The sequence below is a fragment of the Hemiscyllium ocellatum genome, chromosome 1, assembly GCF_020745735.1.
Source record: "Hemiscyllium ocellatum isolate sHemOce1 chromosome 1, sHemOce1.pat.X.cur, whole genome shotgun sequence".
Taxonomy (NCBI): Eukaryota; Metazoa; Chordata; class Chondrichthyes; order Orectolobiformes; family Hemiscylliidae; genus Hemiscyllium; species Hemiscyllium ocellatum.
In genome coordinates this window covers 132,731,307-132,753,838 of record NC_083401.1, presented here as the reverse complement: position 1 = coordinate 132,753,838, position 22,532 = coordinate 132,731,307, and the positions used below count along the sequence as shown (strand labels likewise).

The 22,532-nt window shown below is 40.2% G+C and overlaps 1 protein-coding gene across 2 annotated transcripts in view; it reads left to right on the top strand.

Moving 5' to 3' along the window:
* cds1 (CDP-diacylglycerol synthase (phosphatidate cytidylyltransferase) 1) overlaps positions 1-22,532 on the top strand; it is a 126,861-nt gene that overhangs the window by 100,720 nt on the left and 3,609 nt on the right. For both annotated transcript variants that reach the window (XM_060832082.1, XM_060832090.1), the window contains 6 exons: positions 9,854-9,936; positions 11,990-12,077; positions 15,542-15,610; positions 15,902-16,054; positions 19,926-20,045; positions 20,930-21,033. In XM_060832082.1, coding sequence (XP_060688065.1) covers positions 9,854-9,936; positions 11,990-12,077; positions 15,542-15,610; positions 15,902-16,054; positions 19,926-20,045; positions 20,930-21,033 — 617 coding nt within the window. The remainder of the gene's footprint in view (positions 1-9,853; positions 9,937-11,989; positions 12,078-15,541; positions 15,611-15,901; positions 16,055-19,925; positions 20,046-20,929; positions 21,034-22,532) is intronic.

Below are 22,532 nucleotides of genomic sequence, written 5' to 3'. Positions count from 1 at the left end.
TGAGTATAAGAGGTACAGTTAGTAAGTTTGCATATGACACCAAAATTGGAGGTGTAGTGTACAGCGAAGAGGGTTACCTCAAATTACAACAGGATCTTGATCAGATGGGCCAATGGGCTGAGAAGTGACAGATGGAGTTTAATTCAGATAAATGTGAGGTGCTGCATTTTGGGAAAGCAAATCTTAGCAGGTCTTATACACTTAATGATAGGTCCTCTGGTGTGTTGCTGAACAAAGAGACCATGGGGTGCAAGTTTATAGCTCCTTGAAAATGGAGTTGTAGGTAGATAGGATTGTGAAGAAGGTGTTTGGTATGCTTTCTTGTATTGGTCAGAGTATTGAGTACAGGGGTCGGGAGGTCATGTTGCAGCTGTGCAGGACACTGGTTAGGCGTGCATTTCTGGTCTCCTTCCTAACAAAGATGTTGTGAAACTTGAAAGGGTTCAGAAAAGATTTACAAGGATGTTGTCAGGGTTGGAGGATTTGAGCTATAGGGAGAGGCTGAACAGGCTGGGGCTATTTTCTCTGGAGCGTTGGAGGTTGAGGGGTGACCTTATAGAGGTTTGCAAAATAATGAGGGGCATGGATAGGATAAATGCACAAAGTCTTTTCCCTGTGGTTGGGGAGTCCAGAACTACAGGGCATAGGCTTAGGGTGAGAGGGGAAAGATATAAAAGAAACCTACAGGGCAACCTTTTCACGCAGAAGGTGGTACATGTATGGAATGAGCTGCCAGAGGAAGTAGTGGAGACTGGCACAGTTGCAACATTTAAGAGGCATTTGGATGGGTATATGAATAGGAAGGGTTTGGAGGGATATGGGCCAGGTGTTGGCAGGTGGGACCAGATTGGGTTGGGATATCTGGTCAGGATGGACGGGTTGGACCAAAGGGTCTGTTTCCATGCTGTACATCCCTATGACTCTATGACTCGATGTCGTCCAGCCAATAATTGCTAACATCTGCTTAGCAACAGCTCAGCAATAACTTTCTCACTGATGGCCAGTTTGGGTTTTGTTAGGACCAATGAACTCCTGACCTCACTACAGCCTTGGTTCAAACTTGGACAACAGAGCTGAATTCCAGAGATGAGGCAAAAGTGATAGCCAATGGCTTCAGGGCGCATTTGAATGAGTGTGATATCAAGGATCCCTTGCAAAATTGGAGTAAACCGGAGTCTGGGCAAACTGTCCACTGGTCAGATTTGTACTGGGTTCATACAAAGATGGTTGTGACTGTTAGAGGTAATTTGTCTGACCTCCAGTCAGTCTCTGCAGCTGTTCTTCATAGTGCCCTAGGCCCATGTTTTTTCAGCTCCTTTGTCAATGACCTTGCCTTGAACATAAAGACTGAAGTGGGGTGTTCACGAATGATTGTACAATGTTTAGCACCATTCACAAATCCTCAGGTGCTGAAGCAATCCATGTTCAAATGCAGCAGCACCTGGACAGTATCCAGGCTTTGGCTTAAATACGGCAAGAAACACTTGTTGATCTCACATCAGGCGGTGACCATTTCCAATAAGAGATATCTAACTATCACTGAATTCCCTGATATCAACTTCTTGGGGATGACCACTGACCAGCAACTCAACTGGACTTGTCACCACCAATCCTCTCAAGGGCAATTAGTGGATAATAAATGCTTGCCAGCCAGGATGCCCGCACCCTTTTTAAAAAGAAAAAGAACTTTGGTAGCATATACTACCTATTCACCCATTTCCACTTGGTTGGTTGTGTTCTCATTCTCTGCTTACTTGCATGCACACACCAATGTATGAAATATGACTAGAAGTCAGCCTTTTGGCACCTCAAGCCAGCAGCACCATATAATGAGACAGTGGCTTATATGCTTGTATTTCAATTCCACCTTCTACTTTGCCTTCAACAACCTTTAATTCTCTTGCTTAACATGAATCTGTCTATTCCTGCCTTAAAATATTCCATAACCTCATGGTAAGCTGGTCTTGAAGGTTCAGTCATGTGTGATCCACAGTGAGTAGGTAAATTGGTTACAAAGTTGGCTTGGTTGTACTCGACAGAAGACAGTTGTGGAGGGGTGTTTTTTGGATTGAATGTGGTGTTCCAGACAACAAAACTTGGAGTGGTAGATGGTAAGAAAGGTGGTTAGATCAATGGAACGTTGGGTGTAGAAGTGCCAGATGTAGTTTATTCTGGACAAATATGAGGAGATGCATTTTGGGAGGTCAGATACAAGAGAAAAGAATATAGTAAATGGCAGGACTCTTAGGAGCATTGGTATTGCGGGGTATCTTGGGTGCAAGCCTGTAACTCCCTGAAAGTGGCAGCATGTGGTAAAGGCAGCTTATGGCAACTTGAGTAGCACTTTCTGAGGTTTTTTTTTAGATTACTTACAGTGTGGAAACAGGCCCTTCGGCCCAACAAGTCCACACCGACCCGCCGAAGCGAAACCCCCCCATACCCCCACATTTACCCCTTGCCTAACACTACGGGCAATTTAGCATGGCCAATTCACCTGACCCGCACATCTTTGGACTGTGGGAGGAAACCGGAGCACCCGGAGGAAACCCACGCAGACACAGGGAGAACGTGCAAACTCCACACAGTCAGTCGCCTGAGTCTTCATCAGATGGGGTATTGAGCACAAGAAGTGGCAACTCATATTGCAGCTGTATAAACCTTTAATTAGGCCATATTTGGAGGGTAGTGTGCAGTTCTAGTTGCCATATAATAGGCAGAATGTGGAAGCATTGGAGAGGATGCAAAAAAGGTTTCCCAGGATGTTGCCTGAATTGGAGTGTATTAACTGTAAGGAGCTGTTGGACAAGCTTGGATTGTTTTTGTGACAGTTTCAAGGCTGAAGGGCAACTTTATAGGAAATATATAAAATTATGAGAGACATGGATAGGGTGGATGGTTGGAGTATTTTTTTCTCAGAGTACAAATATCAAATTCTAAGGGGCATTTAAGTTGAAAAGGGAAAAAATTTAAAGATGTATGAGACAAGTTTTGTTTTTACAGAGGGCTGGAGGTGTCTGGAACGTGCAACCAGGGAGGTAGTAGAAGCAGACATGTTAGCAAGACTTAAGAGCTATTTAGACAAACACATGAACAAGCAGGGAATAGAGGGGTACAGACTATGTGCAGGTAGGTAGAATTAGTTTAGAATGGCATCATGTTGGTCCAGACACGCTGGGCTGAAGGCCTGTTCCTGTGCTGTACTGTTCTATAGAACATTACAGCACAGTACAGGCCATTCGGCCCTTGATGGTTCCACAGGTCGGCGCAACAATCTGAAGCTCATCTATACTACACTCTTCCATTCTCGTCCATTGGCCTATCCAATGACCATTTAAATGCCCTTAAAGTTGGTGAATCTGATACTGTTGCAGGTAGTGCGTTCCACGCCCCTACTGCTCTCTGTAAAGAAGCTACCTCTGACATCTGTCTTATATCTATTACCCCTCAATTTCAAGCTTTGTCCCCTCATGCTAGCCATCACCACCAGCGGAAAAAGGCTGTCACTGTCCAACCTATCTAACCTCTGATTACCTTATCTGTCTTAATTAAGTTGCCTCTCAGCCTCCTTCTCTTTAATGAAAACAGCTCAAGTCCCTCAGTCTTTCCTCGTAAGACCTTCCCTCCATACCAGGCAACATTCTAGTAAATCTCCTCTGAACCCTTTCCAAAGCTTCCACATGCTTCCTATAATGCGATAACCAGAACTGTATGCAAAACTGCAAATGTGACCCCACCAGAGTTTTGTACAGCTGCAACATTGATTCCAAAACTCAATCCCCCTACCCAAAAAAGCTAACACACTATATGCCTTCTTAACAACCGTATCAACCTGGGTGACAACTTTCAAGGATCTATGTACATGGACACCAAGATCTCTCTGCTCATCTACACCACCAAGAATCTTATCATTAGCTCAGTACTCTGCATTCGTGTTACTCTTTCTAAAGTGAATCACCTCTCATTTTTCTGCATTAATCTCCATTTGTCAACTCTCAGACTAGCTCTGCAGCTTATCTGTGTCCCTTTGTAACCTGCAACATCCTTAATCACTATCTATAACTCTACTGACCTTCATGTCATCGTAAATTTACTAACCCATCCTTCTATGCCCTCATCCAGGTCATTTATATAAATAACAAACAACAGTGGACCCAAAACAGATACTTGTGGTACTCCACTAGTAAATGAACTGCAGAATGAATATTTCCCACCAACCACCACCTTCTGACATCTTTCAGCTAGCCAATTTCTGATCCGCACAGCTAAATCACCCTTGATTCCCATGCCATCGTATTTTGTGCAGTACCTTATCGTGGGGCACCTTATCAAACGCCTTACTGAAATCCATATACACCGCATCAACTGCTTTATCTCTTCCACTTGTTGGGTCATCTTCTCAAAGAACTCAATAAGGTCTATGAGGCACGACTTACCCTTCACAAAACCATGTTGACTATCCCTAATCACCTTATTCCTCTGTAGATGATTATAAATCCTATCTGTTATAACATTTTACAATTTTTTAGCCACAACCAAAGTAATTTCACAGGTGTACAATTTCCATGGTTTTCTCTACTCCCCTTCTTGAACAAGGGAAAACATTTGCTATCCTCCAGTCTTCTGGCACTATTCCTGTAGATAATGACTACATAAAGATCAAAACCAAAGGCTCAGGAATCTCCTCCCCAGCTTCCCAGAGAATCCTAGGATAAATCCCATCTGGCCCAGAGGACTTATCTATTTTCACACTTCCCAGAATTGCTAACATCACCTTCTTGTGCACCTCAATCCCATTTAGTCTAGCAGCCTGTATTTCAGTATTCTCCTCGACCACATTGTCTTTTTCTAGTGTTCTGTGTTCTAACTCTGCTTCACTGAGGCAGAGCATTCCAAAAAGCAGGCAGACCTCTGAAGTTATAAAAAAAAACTCATCTGTGTATTAAAAGAGCAACCCCTAATTTAAAAACCCTGCACCCTCGTTCCGAACATAGCCACGAGGAAGGAGCCAGCATCATTCCAAATTGTGTACATTTCATTCAAGTCACCCCACGCTCTTCCAAACTCTAGTGGAAGCAACCCCAGCCTGTCCAAACTACTCTCATAAGTTTGCCCATTCATTCCAAGTATCAATTTAAGGTACCAAGAGTAAACCTCTTTTGACCTACCTGCAATGTATTTATATCACTTCTTTATGTAATGGAGACCAAAATAACACACAGTTTTTGAGATGTAATCTCATCCATGCCCTTTTTAAGTAAAGCATAACATCCTTTTTATGTTTAAATTCTTCTCATAATAAAGTACAACATCTCCTTAGCCACATTGATTAAGCACTAGCTGGATCCTAACTTTTTATGACTCATACAAGAGAATACCACTTTGTGGCAATTGTACAGCTCTGTAAAATAGTATTCTGCTTTTTTAATTCTTCCTGCCAAAATGTGCAATTTTACCTACTTCCACATTGTACTTCATCAAATTTTTGCCTATCTATATTTATCAGTAAGCTCCTTACGTCATCTTCACAAAATACTTCCCTATCTATCTTTGTGTCATCTATAGATTTAGCTACTATTCTGACCATTTGAAGTGCATGTATAACTTTAATAACTGTCCATGTGAGGACATGTGGCCAGACAGCAAGGCTTGTAAGCAGTTGTCCCTTATTGGAGAAGGGTGATATTTTCTCTTGTCTCCTGTGCCTTCAACTCTGATATCAGCAACATACAGATGCTCTGAACTCACTTCATGTTCAGTCTCCATATCTCCATCTCCAACATTCTTGTCATGAGATGCGGATTATGTTGCCTCCTCTTCCTCCTGATTGAGGTTCCTGCATGTTCATATTACCATATCGTATAGTTTAGAATGCACAATAATCAGATCTTTCCTGTAGTGCTGTTAATATTGTTTGGTTTTCCTTTTATTGAGAGTTGGGCACGTGACCTGTGCAGTTTTCCAGGCTTATCTGCCACCAGAAACTTAACTACTACCTCTAAACCATTTAGAGGTTTATCTGAGTAATATAAAGGAAATTGTATTGTGAATAAAGAATATGGTAGCTTATATTGAAAGAAATAAAAGTAAAACATTGCTTCCCTTAGCCTTGGACAGTAAGGAGGAAGGAGGTGAATAGGCAAATGTTAGACCTTCTGCGATTGCATAAGAAGGTGCTATGAGGGATGAGAGAGTTATATGAGATAGAGAAATGGATCAGGTGCTGCAAAGAAAACCGTCCTTGCAGACTGTTGATAGTTAAGGAAAGTGTTGTCTTGGTTGAGACAGGATTGGCGGAGGAAGATCCCTTCAATGTGGATTTCTGTGCAGTGGAACATGAGGACAACGGGAACCATCTTCTTCTGGGAGGGAGTGATGGCAGAAGTGTGGGAGATAGTTGAAACAGAGTTGAGGACCCAGTCTGCAACAGTTTTGGGGAATCCTTAGTTGAAGAAAATGGCGATCATGTTGGGGGCACCCTAATGGAAAGTGGCGTCATGGGAACAGATGGGACAGAGACAAAGGAACTGGGAGAACTATTTGGAATCTTTACAGGAAACAGCGTGTGAAGAAATGTATTGGAGGTAGCTGTAGGTCCAGTTTTGTAGAAGACATTGGTGGACATATTTTCAGAAATGGAAACTGAGTCAGTGAAAGCAAGAGAAGTAAGAGATGGACCAGGTGAAGTTGAAAGAAACAAAATTGATTTAACTCTTTTGAATTCTGGTTGAGAGCAGGAAGCAGCATTTTCATAACATTTTCATTATCTTAAGTGGTTCTACATTGTGCATTTCTCATATCTACAGTATCCTTCCTTTGAATTGTTAATGTTACCTATGTCCTCTGCAGATTCGTTATCACTTTTGTATTTATTTCAGTGTCCTTTCTTACACACCCAAAACTGGTTTTAGAAACCCAGCAATTTCTTCATCATATATCTAACCATTCCCCTAAGCTAGTGCCTTCCAAAGTTCTTTTTAATGTGACCCCACTTAATGTGGCAAATGCAGTAAATTATTCAGTGAATGTCCCCCCCTCCTGCTTTCTGGCCCAGCATGACTGTAATTGCATGCTGTTGCACTTTGACCCCTACAAAGTCTCCTACCTTTGTTTCATATTGCCTCCGAAAAATAAAGCAGTTGTTAACTTCCCTTACTGGGAGAAGGCCCACAGCTACTGTTCTGCTTGGTGAAACATTATTTTAGGTTTGTGGCTTACACAGTATGTTTACAAAGCCTCCCTGCCCAATACTTCGTCCAGTGATCATTTTTGTCATGCTTTGGAGAGAGACAGAGCAGGGCCCATTTGTATCAGTACAGGGCACAGTCTTGGTAGATGGATCTGAGATCTAATCTGGTGTTTTTGTGACCCCCAGCACCAATTTGAGCAGAGCTTCCCAACCTGTGTATATATTCCCTAGAAGTATCCTGTGTTCTTGGTTTTGCATGCTGCCTTAATTTAGTGTTACCCACAATTTTAGTTAAAAATCACACAACACCAGGTTATAGTCCAACAGATTTAATTTGAAAGCACACTAGCTTTCGGAGCGACGCTCCTTCATCAGGTGATTGTGGAGGGCTTGATCGTAACAGAATTTATAGCAAAAATTTGCAGTGTGATGTAACTGAAATTATACATTGAAAAATTGATTGTCTGTTATGCCTTTCATCTGTTAGAATACAATGATAGTTTCACTTCTTTCATGTATCAATCACAAAATCCTTTTTTTAAAGTTGCAATCTCGGGTTAGGTGTTAACAATGGTAATAGCTAGACAATATGTTGAAGGTGTTAGCCCCCTGTGTTCTCTGTTTATGACCTGATTTTTAGATTGATTCTAACCTAAAAAGTGAGATAACAGAGTTTTACATAAATTCATGCAGATTTTGAGCTCAGAGTTCTACATGAATGTATGCAGTCTTTCAGCAAAGTGCAATGTAACTCTGCAAGTACAAATTCACCACACAAAATATATGTGTGCATGTGGGTCTTTGTCTGTCTGTGTGTTTGTCTGGGGTGGGGATTTTGTGTGTGTGTGTGTGTGTGTGTGTGTGTGTGTGTGTAGTGAGTGCAGAGTGTCTTAAGTCTGTGAGGGGGTGCATGTGTGAGTGTGTGTGTGTGTCTATACGGGTGTCTATGTGTGTGTGTGTGTGTGTGTGTGTGTGTAGTGCAATGGTGATCACCTGTAAAGTGACATGAACCCAAGGTCCCGGTCCTCCCTAGGAGTACCGAATTTAGCTATCAGCCTCTTTTCGGCCACTTTTCTCTGCTGCCTATTCCGAGTTCACCTTGGAGGATCGTCACCCGAAGGTCCGAGGCTGAATGACCTGGACCACTGAAGTGTTCCCCAACTGGGAGAGAACCCTCCTGTCTATTGATTGTTGTGCTGCCCATTCATCCGTTGTCGTAGCCTTTGCTCGGTTTCCCCAATGTACCATGCCTCCTGGCATCCTTGCCTGCAACGTATAAGATAGACAACATTGGCTGAGTCACATGAGTATCTGCCATGTACAAGGTGGGAGGTGATCCTACACATAATAATGGTATCTATGTCCACAATCTGACATGTCTTGCACCGTCCACCGTGACAGAGTTGTATGGACAGGGTGGACTTCGGGATAGGCAGCAGAGGAAAGTGGCCGAGCAGAGGCTGATAGCTAAGTTTGGTACCCATAGGGAGGGCCTCAACCGGGACCTTGGGTTCATATCACATTACAGGTGATCACCATTGCACTACAACACACACAGATATTCCTACACTTACACAAACACTCTCACATACACACGGACACAGATGCGCACACAGACACCCACACACACCCGTATAGACCGACACAATCCCACGCACTCACGTGCACCCCCTCACAGACTTAAGACACTCTGCACTCACTACACACACATGCGCACACGCGCGCGCGCACACACACACACACACACACACACACACACACACACACTCTCTCTCTCTCTTTCTCATACTCACAACCCCCACCCCAGACAGACACATACACACAGACAGACAAAGACCCACATGCACACACATATTTTGTGTAGTGAATTTGTACTTGCAGAGTCTCATTGCACTTTGCTGAAAAACTGCATACATTCATGTAGAACTCTGAGCTCAAAAACTGCATGAATTTATGTAAAACTCTGTTATCTCACTTTTTAGATTAGAATCAATCTAAACATCAGGTCATTCATAGAGAACACAGGGGGCTAACACCTTCGACATATTGTCTAGCTATCACCATTGTTAACACCTAACCGGAGAATGCAACTTTTAAAAAAAAGGGTTTTGTGATTTACACATGAAAGAAGTGAAACTATTACTGTATTCTGAAGATGAAAGGCTTAACAGATAATCAATATTTCAATGTATAATTTCAGTTACATCACACTGTAAATTTTTGCTATAAATTCTGTGTTACAATCGAGCCCTCCACAATCACCCGAAGAAGGAGCATCGCTCCGAAAGCTAGTGTGCTTCCAAATAAACCTGTTGGACTATAACCTGGTGTTGTGTGGTTTTTAACTTTGTACACCCCAGTCCAACACCGGCATCTCCAAATCACAATTTTAGTGATATGTACAGAAAATAAAAAGGCATATCTCTGAACGTAGGGAATCAAAATGAACAAATAAATGCAGAAGTACTTCGACAGAGAGAAATAGCATCTTGAACAGTGAATTAAAGCATTTCTAGATAGTTTGGTAAGGAATTTTGACCTGAAGGTAGTCCAGTCTTGAGCATGAATCTATTTAATCAATAAAGATGGCAATCTTGTGAAATGTGAAGGTTGTTTTAATTGCAAAGGTATATTTTGAAATGTAAGTCATTTTGTTTATGTTTACAGTTTGGCTGGACTCACGTAACGTTGCTGATTATTGTTACTCAGTCTCATCTGGTAATCCAAAATTTATTTGAAGGCATGATCTGGTAAGTGAATTGCGATTCTTTCCCTTCCACATCCAGCTTCTCAAAGAATTGTGCATATTTGTTTTAAATCTGGGTTTTTATTTTCATCTTATTTTTCTTTATTTTCCTTTAAGTTAACATGCTGAATTCATTCTGTCCTTTTACAGATCAACTTCAGACAATTTTGATTCTTTACCCCCAGTTAGAATCATAGAGATGTACACTTCGGAAACAGATCTGTCAATCCAACTCGTCCATGCCAACAGATATCCTAAATTAATTTAGTCCCATTTGCCAGCACTTGGCCCATATCCCTCTAAACCCTTCCTCTTCATATTCCCATCCAGATGACTTTTTAAATGTTGTAATAGTACCAACCTCCATCACATCCTCTGGCAGCTCATTCCATACACACACAACCCTCTGCATGAAGAAGTTGCCCTAAAGGTCCCTTTTAAATTTTCCCTCCCCTCACCCTAAGCCTATGGCCTCTAGCTCTGGACTCCCCACCCCAGGGAAAAGACCTTGTCTATTTACCCTATCCGTGCTCCTCATAATTTTATAAATGTCTATAAGGTCACCCCTCAGTCTTCATTCCTAGGAAAACAGACCCAGCCTATTCAGTCTCTCCCTATAGCTCAAAACCTCCAACCCTGGCAACATCCTTGTTAATCTTCTGTGAACCATTTCAAGTTTCACAACACCCTTACTGTAGGAGGCAGATCAGAATTGCACATAATATTCCACAAGTGGCCGAACGAATGTCCTGTTCAGCCACAACATGATCTCCCAATTGCTATACTCTCTGCTCTGAGCAATAAAGGACAGCATACCAAACACTGTCTTCACCTGCGACTCCACTTTCAAGGAACATAGGAGGTACCAGCACTCCAAGGTCTCTTTGTTCAGCAATACTCCCCAGGACCTTACCATTAAGTGTATATGTCCTGCCCTGATTTGCCTTTCTAAAATGCAGCATCTCAAACCAATGAGATGATCCGAAGTTGGGGTATAAAAGATTGTGAACATTTGAAAATTGGTCAGATAGCAACTGCCAGAGAGCTAACTGCCCATCTAACATCTTGTTATCAAAGAAATTAGAAAACACTCTCTAACAAAGATACCTTTTCATGTAAAACATATTCACAATTAAAAAAAGAAGACGACCCAGAGAGATCATCAGCCTAAATTAAACTCCATCTGTCACTCCTTGGCTCATTGCCCCATCTGATCAAGATCCCTTTCCACTCTGAGGTAGCTAACTCCAATTTTGGTGTCATCTGCAAACTTACCAACCAAACCTCCTATGTTCAAATCTAAATCATTTATATAAATGATGAAAAGCAGTAGTTTGATTAATGTTAATCAATTTTAGAAGTATAGCTTTAACTATATCTTCTCTGCTGTCTTCAGACTTCCAGCTGCTGATCTCTCTGGGACGTCTTTTTTACTCTGAGTATGTTTTACATGAAAAGCTATCATTGATAGCATTTTCTAATTTCTTTGAGAGCAAAATGTTAGATGGGCAGTTAGATCTTTGGCTATCTGACCAATTTTCAAAATGTCTGCATTCTTATACCCCAACATCAGATCGTCTCATTGGTTCGATGTTGGCAAAACAATGAATTCAAACCCGATTGGCTTTTAGTTTCCTGGGGCATAAGTTAAACTGATTAAATTCAAATTGTTGTCAAAACAGCAACCTAAAACTCAGGTATCCATTTCACAATCAAATGTTACGTATTTTCAATTTTCCAGTATATTCTGGGACTGTTTTCTAGTTGTATATACAGGGGCTTGCAATCTCCGAGTTCAGAAAAGCATTCTCTGTCTTTTAAAGGTACTGTACATGCCTTTAACTTCATAACATAAGTATCTGTGAAATCTAGTGGTTGGATTGTACTGTCCCATGTGATAGATGCAAAACATTGAGTCTCTACTTTCAATCATCTTGTTTATGGTAGATACCACTATATTCAGTAGAAAGTGAATAAAAGCCAAAAATGCTGTGAACATTTCCAGCTGCTTTGTGTTCAGTGACTGAACTTCTTAAAAAAAAAATATTTTATTCTAGGTTTATTGTTCCAATCTCAATTGTAATTTGCAATGATATAATGGCGTACCTATTTGGCTTCTTCTTTGGGAGGACTCCATTAATTAAGGTAAGGCATCCTGTGGAAAGTAATCCTAAGATGATGATGATGCAATTGAGCATGTAATTTTAGTTATTCATAGGATGAGTGCTCGGTCAATGTTGCACAAAATATTAAGTTTTATTCTTGTGTATCTAATTGCAATTTGCACTTTTTAAATTAACAGAAGACTCTATTTGAACTGTGACTTGATAGTGCAGAATATTGCTGAAAAGGGGACATATTTCCAAAGTCTTGTGCTCATCCGGACAAATGCAAGAGTGCCAAATTTCAAATGATTAGCTACATGGGGAAAGGATACTGGTTAGTAAATCAGAATTGATTGGCCAACTCATTGCTACCAACTCATTTGGAAGCTTATAGGCTTCCAAGTTCCTCCATATTTTATTAAAGGTACAAGCCTTAAATAAATTCCTTTCATTTACAGAGAACAGGCTCCTGCAAATGATGAATGCGTGTCATTTCCAGCAAGCATACATGAGAACCATGTTTCAAGCCTGACTGATTATCATAAATTGTACACTTGTTTAGTTATTAGCTCACTCATCCAATTACAGAATCTCATCAAAAGGATATTTTTGAGTTTTTCAGTCTGGATGAATATGGTTTGTGAAATAACCAGATGAAGGCTGGTATTCCATCACCAAGTAACCCTTTGTTTACACCTGAATAGTGCGTGACATTGAACCAGCTAGCCCAGAGCTGGCTCCTAAAGTGAGCAGAACCTCTAACACTCCTGTTTTTTTTATTGTATTAAACAATACCAAATACAGTTAACAATAAACAGAAAGCAGCAGTCCATAAAAAAAACTACTATATAGAGGGGAAAGGGCAGCAAAGCCAAAACCCAAACCAGTTCAACCAGTTTTCAGGGAGATGAGGACAAACCTCAAATCCTAACACTACTGTTTATATTTATCAGCTAGCACTCCCTGATTGGACCGGGTTAACAACTTCATGTTCGATGAGATTGAGATCGACCTGGCTGATATTGTTCCAATCACTACACTCTGTGTACTTACTCTTATGAAAAACTGGGCAATAAACGCTGGCCCTGCCAGCATTGCCCAAATCCCATGAATGAAGAAATACATTGATTGGATCATCCAGTTGCTGGGGCGTTGCACGAGTATTGAAATTCATTCATCACATTTCTCAGTTGTGTGGTCTATTTGAACTGTTGGCAGCATGTTGATAGAAAGTACCACTAAGCTTTTATAATTTGTAGGTTTATTGTATCTTCCTAGCTTTTATTTCCAAATTGTTCAACTCCTTAACACTATTTTTTGAGGGGAGTAGTCGTGGGATTTTTGAAGATGGAGGAAATATCCCAAACAACTTTTTTTTTAAAAAAAAGCAAACATCTGTTTCTTTGAAATAGCCTTTTTAAAATTGTGGATTGAGATCAAACACAAGTGCTACCAAACCATTTTAAAATTTGTTTGTTTGTGAAGAGATTCTGTTTTGATCATATTGATCCGTGTCTGCGTGGGTTCCTTCCCACAGTCCAGAGATGTGCAGGTCAGGTGAATTGACCATGCTAAATTGCCCATAGTGATAGGTGCATTAGTCAGAGGGAAATTGGTCTGGGTGGGTTACTCTTCGCAGGGTAGGTATGGACTTGTTGGGTTGAAGGGTCTGTTTCCACACTGTAAGGAATCTAATCTAATCTAATCTGTTGTCATTTGGTGTCATTCCATGTTTATTGAACAATAGGTTAGCTTAAGTTTTGAGATTTCTGGCTACATCTTGTGCAATACTGAGAGAGTGCTGCACTCTGAAGTGGTGCTCCCTTTTAAATGTACTGTTCAAGCAAGGCCCTGACATGTTAAAGATCTGCAGCATTATTTAAATAAACAGGCAAGCTGGCATGCCTGTTCAATGTTTATATCTTAATTAAATTGATTGCCTTGTTTTCTGCATTACAACAGGAACTATGCTTTAAAAATGTTTAACTGGCTCTGGCTATAACACTCTTCAGGACCTCCTGAGGTCATGGAAGATGTGATATAAATGCAAATCGGTCCATCTATTGTAACTTGCAGTTTATTGAGTGGGACATAATAATCACTGTGGCCAGTTGGGATTTTCTATTAAATCTTAATGTGATTTGATGATTAATTGTAGTATTATTTGTTGTTTAGAAAGGTTCAGCTACTTAAAACTTAATACTCAATCACAAATTTGTCAAAATGATACTTGCAAATGAGAAATGGCTGTGTAAATGCAATATGGGGATTATTAACATTTTGTGTGAATTGTAATTTTTGGTAATAGTCAGTAAGAGCTGTCAAATTGAGAGAAATGATGAACTAGAAATATTGGAACTGACAGAAATTAAATTGCTACAAAGATGTTTAGTATTGGTTGGAGGTCTTAGTTTTGAAGAATTATTTCAAGTTTTATAGACTACCTTGGATTGGTTTCTTTAAAAGTGGTCCTTTGATGTTTAGTGTAGAGATTTTCTTTAAACAAGGCTTCCTAGAGATCGCATGCCTGGTCATACATGCTTGCCATTGACACTGCTGGGGCTGTTATTTGAATAGTTTTAGGTTTGGAGAGATCCTTGATTTATCTGTTTCAGTTAGAGGGCAACCATATAAGATCAAGCTAAGTTGGAGCAAAGCCTGTTGAGACTAAGCTGAGATGACTAAGTTATAAACAAGCTATCCAACTGATGTCTCTGATTCCTGAAATGAAAATCCTCTACGTAGGTTCAGAATGCAATCTTTATTGCTCCTTTTGAAAGTGTGTCTAAAAGAGCATCTCATGGTTGTAATGTAAAGGAATTGTGGCTGCAGGTGTTCTGAAACAGATGTTCTGGCAGCATCTGTGGGAAGAAAACTGGGTTAATGTTTCAAGTCTGGTGACTCTTCAGAATATTTCAATGTTTTCTTTCCTGAGCAAACCATGTTGACAAGACTTTGGAGTCCATATGTTCCAGGACATGCAGCAGAAGCTGGGACATCCTAAGTTTTACCTTTTTACCTGAAATGTTTTTTTTCTTTCAGACGGCCAATTTCTGCAATTTTTTTTTCTCTTTTCCTGAAGAGTATGGTTTTGTGTTTGCATGTTTTGTTTGTATTCTGGGTTATTTATAGAAATAAGCATTTATACTTTTATATTACTGACTCTAAGTTAACTAGATATTTCATCTTTATTGAATAAGTCTTGTTTTGATAACAAATTGGTATGTTCATTAAGAAACCTAGTTGATCTTTTTGCTTCAGTTAATTTGGATAAGAAATTTAATCGATCATCTTGGTAACTTAGAAAAGTACTTTTGTGCTGTGACCCACAGAATAATGAGACCAGGGCAATGGTGCAATATTTCAGCCTCCATCATAATGGCAGTCAGCATTGGGTGAAAGATTCAGTCCATTGTATAATATTTTCAGGCACTTTGGGGGCATTTGAAATTAAATATATTTATAACAGATGACGTACCGAGTTTAATCTATTCCATTTTACAGTTGTCTCCAAAGAAGACTTGGGAAGGTTTCATTGGTGGTTTCTTTGCAACTGTTGTGTTTGGATTTCTGGTATGTTGAGTGTTTCTCATTTCATATTTTTATAGAAAGTAGAGATGGGTGATTCACATTATAATGATCTAACTCACATTATAATGATCTAACCCACAAATCCATTTTTTTGTTGTGCATGGACTCCAAGTTACCAAGCATCCACAGATACACAAACCAAAATTTAAAAGTTTGAATTTACTATTTATAGTTCGGTAACATCCATGTAATTTTGGAAAAAAATTATTTAAAGAAGTCCAATTGTTCTTCAAAAATATTTTGAACAATTTGTTTTTCATTTTTCTTTTCCAGTTTTCCTATGCATTGTCAAGATACAATTACTTTGTATGTCCAGTGGAATACAGCAGTGAAACTAACAGCTTTATAGTTGACTGTGAACCTTCAGCTTTGTTCCATCTGCAGGAATACACACTCCCATCTGTACTTCAGTCTATTCTTGGATGGGTGAGGAATGTCGTTTTTGTAAAAGTTTACAGCTGCTTCTAGCGATGCTTTAAATATGTAGTGTGCCTCAAAGGATGAATGGAGGGATGATCAGGGCATAATTGAAATAGCACTGACCAAGATAGAGATGAATATGTGCAAAACAGATTATGATTACAGATATCACGTAGACAGAAAGCTAATTTTAGGGTTAAACAGATTGTCAAATTTATGGGCCACAGAATTTATCATGACCATGAATTCTGGGAAATCGATGAAATGGAACCCAGAACCATGTGGAGGCAGGAATCAAACAGCGAAACGTAGTTGTGTTGATGTTGAGCAGAAAAAGAAAAATCAACTCTTCAAAGATTTGATGTTGAAAAACCAGTTGATTTGTTGAGACACAGGTTTGAGTGTTCTTAAAGTATAGTGGAATCTGTGTGATTATGACCTACTTTAGTAATAAGCAGAATGTTAAATATGATGAATAAGCTGACTATGTTACAGGAGTAAAATATGTTTGAGATATGTGACAGTTATATTGGAAAACTCGAGTGGAAAAATGAGAGTCCTATACACAGAGATGGACTCTCACGAGAAATGGAAGTTGTTAATGTCCAGGAAACTAGAGATTGTGAGCAGTTGATCACAGTGAAAAGTAATTATTCTTGAATCTCAATGTTTTGGATGAATCAGTAAAGTGGAAATTTGCCCGGATATGTCTTGTCCACAAAAATCAGAAAATTTATATTCTGGCCAAGTATCTTTCATCAATCTTGCTTTCAGTCAAATGAAATGATAGAAGGAAAAATCAAAGTGTTTGAAAAGCTCAATATCTGTAGAGCGGAACACAGAGACAATGTTTCAAGGCCCTTTGACGGATTTGAAGTGATGCAAGGTGTCCTGAATGGTAATCTCAACAGTAGCCTGCTCATTGATGTTCAATCTGGATTTTAGTTAGGAAATCTGGCTCCAAATCCCAACTGTCTTGGTCTTGTAAATACTCTGTATTTGTATTTTTATTTTTCTGTATGTTTAATTGCGGACTGGAATGGGATAAACTGTTTTTTTTTAAAAAAAAGCAGGGATTGCTAAATGATTACTCATAAGCACTGTTTTACACAGCTGTTGGTTTAAGCACTAGTAGGAGAAGATGCAGATGAGCTGAGGCCAAGGATATGTACAAAAGATGATTCAACTAGCAGCAAGCACCTGATTGTAATGTAGTCTTGTATCCAGTTATTAATATCAAAAAAGTGCTCTGTCTGCCAGCAACTATGTGATTGGTTCTTCAGGCAGCTGAACAGCCTGGGGATGTGAACATGATAGTGAGAAGCCATCAGGTTTCCAGCAGCTCAGGAACTTTCTGTTCCTTGCAGTAAAACCCACTTTAAGCAGAAAGAAAACCAGTTTATTCTTCCTCCAGCAGTTGCTTTAAGTTGTGAAATGGCCTCTAACCTAAAGTGTGAGTCAGCCACCCTACACTTCCTATAAACCAATACAAGTATCCAGAGAAGGAAGATTGAAACCATGTTCTGATTGACAACAGCATCTCAGCAGATCATGTGCTCAGAGACCACTCAACTACATCCCTAGTTGTTCCCTCCATCTACAAAACCTATGTTTATTTTTTTCCGGTGGGTGGGTGTGTAAAAGTGGGAGTTTATAACTAGTGGAGTTCTACATACGTAAAAACGATGGTTCATACTATTTACTTGTTGCTACAAATTATTTATTTATAATAAATAGTAATTCTTGTTAAGTGTAGAAACCTCTCCATGCTTTTTCACAACCTGGATCTTCAGAAAACATGTAAATGGGGGAATTTTGTGTTCTTATTAAAATCTTTACTTTGGTGACAACTCTGGGAGTAGCAGGGTTTGATTTCCAACGCTCTATCCCTGTGAGGCGTAACAGTCCAAACATGGACAAAAGAACTGAATTTCAGGGGTCAGTTGACAATGACTGTCCTTAACACCAAGGCGGCATTTGACCAATAGTCACACCAAAGAGTCCAAACAGAAGTTGGTGGGACTCAGTGGAATAGTTTTCCTGTGTTTGGAGTCATACCAAGTATTAAGGAAGATAGTAAAAGTTTGGGTTCAGTTATCTCAGGTTCAAAAGATTCTATTAGCTAAATAATAATATGGTGAATTGGAGATGTTTTTTGATGATTGTGGTGCTGAATTCTATTTGTGACTCTTTTTACATACTGAGGCTGTAACTGCCAAAGCAAGATTTGGACAATGTTCAGGCTTGGGCAGAAAATGGACAAGTGACCTACATGTCAAACAAGTGCGAGTCAGTTTAAAAAAAACTGAAAGAACTGCAGATGCTGTAAATCAGGGACTAAAATAGAAATGGTTGGAAAAGCTCAGCTAGTCAATAACCATCTCCCCTTGACTCATAATGACATTACTAATGCTGAATCTTGCATCATCAGCATCCTGGAAGTTACCATTGGCCAGAATCTTAGCTGGGCCAACCATAAAAAATACTGTAGAAGCAGTGTAGATTAAATGCTGGAGCTTCTGCTATGAGTAACTAACCTTGTGATTTCTCAAGAACCTCAACACCGTTTAGGTCAAGCCCACTTGATTGGCACCCCATCCACCACATTAACCATTCAAGCCCTCCTGTACTAGCACAATCACAGCAGCATGTATCATCTACATTCACTGCAGTAACTCAGAGTCTGCTTTCATAATATTTCCCTTCCAACCTTGTAATTTCTACCATCAAGAAAGCCAAAGGCAACAGACAGATTGGAACAATGCTGCTGCCAAGTCATGACTTGGAATTATATTGCCATTATTTCACTTTCACAAGGTCACAATCGTGGAGCTTCCTCTCCCTCTGTACTGCAGTTGCCACGTAAATTGTAGTAATTCTAAGGTGGGTTGTCACCGCATTGTTGAGGGCCATTAGTCCTGGGCAATAAAAACTACTCTCACCACTGAAACACTCAGCCTGGGAGCAACTTTTTAAAAAAGAAATCAAGTTGGATAAGTTCCAGTAGGAATGTGTGAGAAAAGGAAATATTAGATTAGATTATTTAGTGTGAAAACAGGCCCTTTGGCCCAACCAGTCCACAGGGACCCTCCGAAGAGTAACCCATCCAGACCCATTTCCCTCTGACTAATGCACCTAACGCTATGAGCAATTTAGCATGGCCAATTCACCTGACCTGCACATCTTTGGACTGTGGGAAGAAACCAGAGCACTCAGGAAACCCACACAGACACAGGGAGAATGTGCAAACTCCACAAAGACAGTCACCCGAGGTGGGAATTAAACCTGGGTCCCTGGCGCTGTGAGGCAACAGTGCTTACCACTAAGCCACCGTGCCGCCCTGGTGAGAATGTTTTGGTTCGCACCTATGTGTATACGGACCTGGAGAGGACAAATTGGTCAGATGTGATGATGTTTTGAGAATGATGCAAATGTGGGGCGTTTTAAAACAGTGTCGAGAGGGGGAGAAGTTGATGGCATTGACAAAGCATGGTTGGAAGTGGCGTACGTTTGGTTAAGGAAATAAATTTAATAGTCTAAGAGTGGAAACTGAGTGAGTTTATACAGCTCATATGTGCAATGTTATTTTATAAATAGTCTATAATTGGATATGCTATGGAAGGAAGTTTGTGAAAGGGAGATTGAGTTTGCTTAATGCTCTTGCGTATTAAAATTTCACTGCCGAAACAATTGTTGCTTGAATTTAATGTTCAATAGGACAACTTTTAAATGCGGGCTATCACACATACTGCTGTGTGCCCTTGATTAATCCAACCCAGGGAAGCCTATTGCCCACTGCTTAATCGTTTTTCAATCTGAGACCAAGCAGTTCAGTTAATTGTGATCTGACTTTCCTCCCACACCCCCCTGCTCACAGGAAACCGTGCATCTATACCCATTTCAGATACATAGCATCGCTCTTTCTACGTTTGCATCTTTAATTGGGCCTTTTGGAGGTTTCTTCGCCAGTGGATTCAAACGAGCTTTCAAAATCAAAGCAAGTATCACCATTGTGTTAATTTTCTATTTTAGCTCAGTGTAATGTACAGTGTTTTTAAAACTAATGATTTCAAGGAGGACCATGCTTAAATAATAAACTGTTTTATTTTTCTTATTTATTCAAACTTTCAAATGACTATTCAGCTTTGAAGATTAAAATAACTTTTAACTTTTGTATGGATTTGAAAGTCAAGAAGATGATTAAGTACTTTCATCTTAATTTACGTTTTTTCACCTTAACAACTCTCCTCTTTTACAAACTTCATAGTGTTGTGTGGCTGTCAGCAATTAAACCTTTTGTGGTCAAAACTTGATTTCTGCCAGAATAGAATTGAGCTCTATCTCTGTTTGACTTAGTTTTCTGAGATATTTTCTCATTTTGTTTTTGTGTTTGTCTCTTAATGAACGTAATTTGCAAAATTCACCAACTGTGAGATTTACATGTTCAGTAACAGTGTTGCACCCATGAAACACATTTATGTACCAATGAACATTTGCTTAAAACTGTCAAGCAGTATCTTGTGAATTTCCAAGAAGCTTGTTCCTATGAATAGTAACACTGAGTTAAAGCAAAATGTTTCTCTTTTGAGGTTGATATATAAACATTGATTGATGGTAGTAGTGTAGTAGCTATTTAGCTTTCTCCTGTCTTAATCGCATCATGTTTAATGGCAGGAGGGTGGAGCGAGAGGAGTCTGACTGGTACTTTTAAGATGATGTATATAAAAAAAAGACATAGAATCTTAGAAAACAAGTACACAAAATGTAAAGATGAAGGAAAATTTGAACTCTGAACAAATTGAATAACTTGTTAAAATGGAATGAAGTGATCACTTGTGGAACATTTTTCTGCCTGTGAAGTTTGACATGTATTTTCTGCAGGATTTTGCTGACACTATTCCAGGACATGGTGGGATTATGGATCGTTTTGATTGTCAGTATCTGATGGCTACTTTTGTCCATGTTTACATTACCAGCTTTATCAGGTGAGTTCCGTAGGGCAGGAGCAGGCAGAAACAATGGGTCTTCCCGGATAGTCCTGTTTATGGATTTTGGGAATAAGATAGAAGTGCTGTAATGTGCTGTGGGTCTGTAAATGTGTTGGCTGTTGTGGGGAGATCACCAGATAAGATGAGATTAGTAACAGTCGTAGATGCAGCAGCCTGATGTTCAGTGATGGTAATATGGTCCAGAGGTGCTTAGGAGGAACTGTCCAAGAGCTGGTGCTCAGCCTCCACAATATAGAGGTTGGTAAGCGAACACCAGTGTCAGCAGGTTTGATGAAGAAGTCTCTATTGGATTTAGAGAACAAGAGTGCAGTCAGTTTACAGCACACATCAAGGATGTGGAGGTTGGTGAAGAGGTCTGTGGGCCAGGGAATTGACTCTTGTCCAGTGAAATCCTCTTAGTTTAATTCGATTTGTTTTCTTACTCTCCCATTGTCTCGTCTCTTTCCCTTACATCTGTGATTCTTCTGACTTTTTACATCAATTTCAGAGTTTCCAGATTGTGGGCACCAGCCACCACCTTTTCACCAAATAAGTGCAGGCCTTTTACACATCCATCCCCCATCACGGGATCTGTGTCTCTTCCTGGGGAAAAAAGCCTTGAATTGTCTCCATCATTCAAAGCCCTCTTCCTCCCCCCCCTCCCCCCACCCCCACCCTGTTGAGTTTGTCCTCGCTTTGAACAATTTTTCCTTTGAGTCTTCTTACTTTATGTACATCAAGGATGTGAGCACAGGTGCCTGCACAAGTCCCAGTTATGCTTGTCACTTTGTGGGATTTGTGGAACATTACTTGATCCAATCCTGCTGGGGTCCTCCCCCACAAATGTTTCTCTGGTATATCAATTACATCATCAGCATTTGTGGTGCTTTCCTGTCTCTCGTCCACAATTGAAAAAGGTTATCATTTTTTTCTTCCAGTTTCCAACCTGTTTTCTTCGCCTGGTCCATTTCTAACTCCTCCCTTCCTTCCCTCAACATCTGTTTACTTTTCTGGGGATAAGCTGGCCACTGACATCAATCACAAACTCCCACAGTTACCTGGACTGTATATGCTCAAACCCTGTTTCCTGTAAGGATTCCATTCCATTCTTCCAGTTTTTCCATCTCCATTGCAATTGTTCTGATGATGCCACCTTCGGCAGGGTGGCTTCAGAAATGTCCAGTTTTTTAACTCAACCCAGGGTTCCCCACCACTGTGGTTGACAGGCCCCTTAGCTGTGTCCGACTCATTTCTCACACCTCTGCCATCACTTCCTCTCTTCCCTCCTACAACAGCAACGGGGTCCCCTGGTCCTCACTTTCCACTCTGCCGGCATCCACATCCAAAGGATCATAAGCTTCCATTTCTAATACTCCAGCAGCATGCCATGACCAGACATGGTTTTTCCCCTTTGTCCCTTGTCAGACTTATGCAGGGACCTTTCCCTCTGGGCCACAGTGGTCCACTCCTCTTCCACTCCCAACACCTCCCCACAT